Source organism: Cricetulus griseus (assembly GCF_003668045.3).
Source record: "Cricetulus griseus strain 17A/GY chromosome 1 unlocalized genomic scaffold, alternate assembly CriGri-PICRH-1.0 chr1_0, whole genome shotgun sequence".
Taxonomy (NCBI): Eukaryota; Metazoa; Chordata; class Mammalia; order Rodentia; family Cricetidae; genus Cricetulus; species Cricetulus griseus.
The window spans coordinates 5,538,799-5,545,018 of record NW_023276806.1 but is presented as its reverse complement, the minus strand read 5'-3'; the positions used below and the strand labels follow the sequence as shown (position 1 = coordinate 5,545,018).

Sequence of the window (6,220 nt, the reverse complement as noted above, 5' to 3'; positions counted from 1 at the left end):
ACAATATCTAACAAATTAGACTTTATAATCTGAAAAGAGCAATCAAAAAGCAGATTAAAGAAACGGGCATTTCATACTCCATTCACAGGAAGTCCATCAAGATGAAGTCTCAATCCTGAACATCTATGCCCCTAATTACAAAAGCATCCACTTTTGTAAAAGAAACATTACTAAAGCTCAAACCACACATAAAACCACACACACTTATAGTAGGAGACTTTAACACTCCCCTTATACCACTGGACAGAACTACTAGACAGAAACTTAACAAAGAAACAAAGGATCTGAAAGAAGTTATGACACAACTGGGTTTAACAGATATCTATAGAACATTCCATCCAAACACAAAAGAATATACCTTCTTCTCAGCGCCACATGGAACCTTCTCAAAAATTGACCACATAGTTGGCAGCAAAGCAAACCTCCACAGTTACAAAAGTATTGAAATAACCCCCTGTATCTTATCAGACCACCATGCCTTAAAGCTAGAATTCAACAGCAATACGAATTGCAGAAAACCTACATTTTCGTGGAAAATGAATAACACCCAATTGCACCATTCCTTGGTTGAGGAAGAAATAAAAAAAGAAATCAAAGACTTTCTAGAATTTAATGAGAATGTAGACACAACATACCCGAACTTATGGGACACCCTGAAAGCAGTGCTAAGAGGGAAGTTCATAGCACTAAGTGCTCACATGAAGAAACTGGAGGAAAGTCACATTAGAGAATTGACAGAACAACTGAAAGCTTTAGAGCAAGAGGAAGCAAACTCACCGAGGAGGAGTAGACGCCAGGAAATAATCAACCTGAGAGCCGAAATCAACAAAGTAGAAACTAGGAAAACAGTACAAAGAATCAATGAAACAAAGAGTTGGTTCTTTGAGAAGATCAACAAGATAGACAAGCCTCTAGCCAAACTAACCAAAAGGCAGAGAGAGAGCATGCTAATTAACAAAATCAGAAATGAAAAGGGAGACATAACAACGGACACTGAGGAAATCCAGAGAATCTTTAGGTCATACTTTGAAAACCTGTATTCCACAAAATTGGAAAACCTAAAGGAAATGGACAACTTTCTGGATAAATATCACTTACCAAAATTAAATCAAGATCAGATAGACAGTTTAAATCGAACTATAACCCCTAATGAGATAGAAGCAGTAATCAAAAGCCTCCCAACCAAAAAAAGCCCAGGGCCAGATGGCTTCACTGCAGAATTCTACAAGAAATTCAAAGAAGAGCTAATTCCAGTACTCCTCAAACTGTTCCGTACAATAGAAGCAGATGGGATATTGCCAAACTCTTTCTACAAGGCTACAATCACTTTGATACCCAAGCCACAACGCCCTCCAATGACCTAAGAACACACCGCACTACCCGCCCGATATCCCTCATGAACATCGATGCTAAAATACTCAATAAAATATTGGCCAACTGAATACAAGAACATATCAGAAAAATCATCCACCATGATCAAGTAGGCTTTATCCCAGGGATGCAAGGATGGTTCAACATACAAAAAACCATCAATGTAATCCACTATATAAACAAACTTAAAAAGAAAAACCACATGATCATCTCACTAGATGCTGAAAAAGCCTTTGACAAAATCCAACATCCCTTCATGATAAAGATCTTGGAGAGAACAGGAATAACAGGAACATACTAAACATGATAAGGCAATATATACCCAACCAATAGCCAACATCAAAGTAAATGGAGAGAAACTCAAAGCGTTTCCTCTAAAATCAGGAACAAGACAAGGCTGTCCACTCTCTCCATATCTCTTCAATATTGTACTTGAAGTTCTGGCTATAGCAATAAGACAGGAAAAGGGGAGCAAAGCAATACAAATTAGAAAGGATGAAGTAAAACTTTCATTATTTGCAGACGACATGAGCCTCAGTCCCTACCCACTTACGTGCCGAAAAACTCTAGAGAGGGAACTCGCTATCGGCACCCTACGGCTGATAAACACCTTCAGCAAGGTAGCAGGATACAAAATTAACTCAAAAAAATCAGTAGCCCTACTATACACAGATGATAAATCCAATGAGAAAGAAATCAGGGAAACATCACCTTTCACAATATCCACAAGCACATAAAATACCTGGGGGTAACACTAACCAAAAAAGTGAAAGACCTGTACAATAAGAACTTTGAGACTTTAAAGAAAGAAATTAAAGAAGATACCAGAAAATGGAAAGATCTCCCATGCTCATGGATAAGTAGAATCAACATAGTAAAAATGGCAAACCTACCAAATGCAATCTACAGATTCAATGCAATCCCCATCAAAATCCCAACACAGTTTTTCACAGACAATGAAAGAACAATGTTCAACTTTTTATGGAAAAATAAAAAACCCAGGATAGCCAAAACAACTCTTTACAATAAAAGATCTTCTGGAGGCATCACCATCCCTGACTTCAAACTCTACTATAGAGCCATAGTTCTGAAAACAGCTTGGTATTGGCACAAGAATAGACAGATAGACCAATGGAATCGAATTGAAGACCATGATATTAACCCACGCACCTACGAACACCTTATTTTTGACAAAGGTGCTAAATCCATACAATGGAAAAAAGACAGCATCTTCAACAAAAGGTGCTGGCACAATTGGATTCGGACATGCAGAAAATTACAGATTGATCCATACCTGTCACCATGCACGAAACTTAAGTGTAAATGGATCAAAGATCTCTCCATAAATCCAGCCACACTGAATCTTCTAGAAGAGAAAGTGGGAATAACCCTTGAACAAATTGGCACAGGAGAACGATTCCTGAACATCACGCCAGAAGCACAGACACTGAGGTCTGCAATCAATAAATGGGACCTCCTGAAACTGAGAAGCTTCTGTAAGGCAAAGGACACAGTCAGTAAGACAAAACGACCACCCACAGAATGGGAAAAGATCTTCACCAGCCCCACATCTGACAGAGGACTGATTTCCAAAATATACAAGGAGCTCAAGAAGCTAGCCACCAAAACACCATACAATGAAATTAAAAAGTGGGGTGCAGAACTAAACAGAGATTTTTCAACAGAGGAATCTGAAATGGCTGAAAGACACTTAAGAAAGTGCTCAAAATCCTTGGCCATCAGAGAAATGCAACTCAAAACAACTCTGAGATACCACCTCACACCTGTCAGAATGGCTAAAATCAAAAATACCAATGACAACCTATGCTGGAGAGGTTGCGGAGAAGAAGGAACACTCCTCCATTGCTGGTGGGAGTGTGAACTTGTAAGACCACTTTGGAAATCAGTATGGTGGTTGCTCAGAAAAATGGGAATCAATCTACCTCAAGATCCAGCCATTCCTCTCTTGGGTATATACCCAAATACTGCATGTCCAGACAACAAGGACATATGTTCAACCATGTTCATAGCAGCATTGTTTGTAATAGCCAGAACCTGGAAGCAACCTAGATGCCCCTCAACTGAAGAATGGAAAGAGAAAATGTGGTACATTTATACAATGGAGTACTACTCAGCAGAAAAATGCAATGGAATCTTGAAATTCGCAGGCAAATGGATGGAACTAGAAGAAACCATCCTGAGTGAGGTAACCCAATCACAAAAAGACAAACATGGTATGTACTCACTCATATATGATTTTAGACATAGAGCAAAGGATTACCAGCCTATAATCCTCTTCCCCAAAGAAACTAGAAATCATGAATGACTCTAAGGGATAAATGGACCCCAGGAATGGGAAGTGGCATGAACTCCTGAGCTAATTGAGAGCATGAGGGTAGGGGAGTGGGTGCTGCCACAATAAGAGCACAAGAAGAAGAGGAGAGGAGAAGAAATGGAGGAGCAGATATATTGAGTTGGGGGAAGAATAGAGGAGAGAGAGCAGGATGAGAGATACCATATCAGAGGGAGCCACTATAGGTCCGAGAAGAGATCTGGAACTAGAAAGATCTCCAGAGACCTACAAGGATGACACGATCTGACAGTCCGGGCAGTGGAGGAGAGGATGGCCTAGAAGCCCCTCCCCTAGAATGAGAGTGATGACTACTCTCTATGCCATCCTAGAGTCCTCATCCAGTGGCTGATGGAAGCAGAGACAGACATCCACAGAAATACACTGAGCTGAAATCTGGAACCTAGTTGAAGAGAGGGAGGAATGAAGAACGAAGGGGTCTGTACCAGGTTGGAGAAACCCACAGAAACAGTTGGCCTGAAAAAGGGAAAGCATATCGACCCCAGACGCTCTTTGGGAGGCCAGTACGGGACTAATCCAGCCCCCTGATCATGGATGCCATGGGGAGGCCCCTGCACTCCTGGGAGCCTCCGGAGGTGGACTGGCTTTTTGCCCTGGTGTATGTGGGGGACTTCGAGAGCCTATCCCACTTGAAGGGATGCACTCTGTCTCTGAACACATGGGGAGGGTCCCAGGCCCAGCACAGGAAGATTTGGTGGACTTGGTGGAGCCCCGGTTGGGGGCCTTACCCTGCCTGGGGAGTGTTGGGTGGATGGGGTGGGGGGTAGGTTGGAGGTGGGAGAGAAGGAATGGGGGTAAGGGGAGGGAGAGGGAGAGGGAGAGGGGAATTACATGTGAAACAAGCCTGTTCCCTAACTTGAATTAATAATAATAATAATAAAATGACAGATATGGTGCTGTTACATGTCTGCAAATCACAGCAAAAAGCTAAAGCAAAAAAACCCAACAATAAAAACGGGTGAGATACAGACAACTATTCTTAGAGAAATTGTTCACACTACACTTAGCTCAATATACTCAACACTGGATTTTTTGAAACAATATGAAACATTTAAAGAAAAAAGGGTTTCAAATTTTAAGTCAACACATGTAATGCTGACCTACTATTTCCTAGAAAGCCACTTAACTTCTATTAACCTGCAAACTGAAAGCGAAATAATCCTTCAATAATTATCATTTAGAAATAGAACCATTTACTTCATAAAGAAAAATGAGTTTTAATCTATGATAATGGATAGAAGAGCATTGAAAGCTAAAAATTTGAATGTTGCAGACTGTTTTTAAAATGTACATTTCAAATAGATTTACTTCCTAAAAATGAAGTTAGCAGCAATTATAGGAACAGAATTTGTCTGTTATTAGTATCATGATCTGCTGGTAAAAGTTGTAATAATCTAATATTTAAAATCTTTTCTTGGGCTGGAGAGATGGCTCAGAGGTTAAGAGCACTGGCTGCTCTTCCAGAGGTCCTGAGTTCAATTTACAGAAACCACAAGGTGGCTCACAACCATCTATAATGAGATATGGTGTCCTGTTTTGGCCTTCAGGCAGAACACTGAATACTTAATAAATAAAATCTTTAAAAAAAAAAAAAAACAACCTTTTCTTTACTTAGGAACTGGGTTTTCTATCTTAAATATTTAGATTATGAATACTTTTAAATCAAAAGCCATAATAAAACATATATTAAAACATTTAATGCACTTATCTAATACAACCCCATGCCAAAAAAAGAAAAAAGAAAAAGAAAAAAAGAAAAAGAAAAAGAAAAATGGCAGCATTAAATCGCGAGACAATCAACTCTTTATCCTTTGGTGACTGCCATTCTCTGCCTTCAGTCCATCTGCCCTCTTTACCTGGTGGTGCCCTTCCTTCTGCATGCTAAACTATGCTCACACACACATTTGCTTACATGCACATACAAGCATGGGATGGGCTGGAGTCTGAGTGTGCGAGAGCACGGAGAGTGACAGACAGGCACTCAATGGTCACCACGGTACAAGAGGGTCTTTGGGGCACACACAGACCATGGGTCTGGGGAGAGCCTCTTCAACAGCTACATCAGGCTGCATGCAAGTTCTTCACAACACAGTGTGCCTTGTAGTAAGAAAATAGAAAGACTGTAACTGTCTTTCTTTCTTTCTTTTTTTTTTTTTTTTTTTTTACCAAAATTTGACTTGTAATTTGTGTTGTGATCTCTCTGGCATCCAAGACAATTGATGGTGGAAGTGAGGAGGCCTCTGCAGCTTTTAACCCTAAAATGAAAGAAAGCAGACCTTAAGTCACTTCTGTCTAGTCTCACTGCATGTTCCATGACCTGCAGACCAAATCCCCTCCTCTGTGACTGCCTTACACAAATCCCCAGGGTCAACTACCCCTCACGCATGCAGATGCCATCCCACAGGCTTCCTTGTGCCTGGTGCGCCAACGGTTTGCTCTCTCCTTGCCTCTAACAGCAACAGAAGCAGCCCGCATGTT

General features: G+C 40.6%; 1 protein-coding gene across 1 annotated transcript in view; it reads right to left on the bottom strand.

Annotated features, from left to right (window-relative positions):
• Msh4 (mutS homolog 4) overlaps positions 1 to 6,220 on the bottom strand; it is a 58,820-nt gene that overhangs the window by 4,818 nt on the left and 47,782 nt on the right. The window contains exon 17 of the mRNA XM_027395128.2: positions 5,909 to 5,997. Coding sequence (XP_027250929.1) covers positions 5,909 to 5,997 — 89 coding nt within the window. The remainder of the gene's footprint in view (positions 1 to 5,908; positions 5,998 to 6,220) is intronic.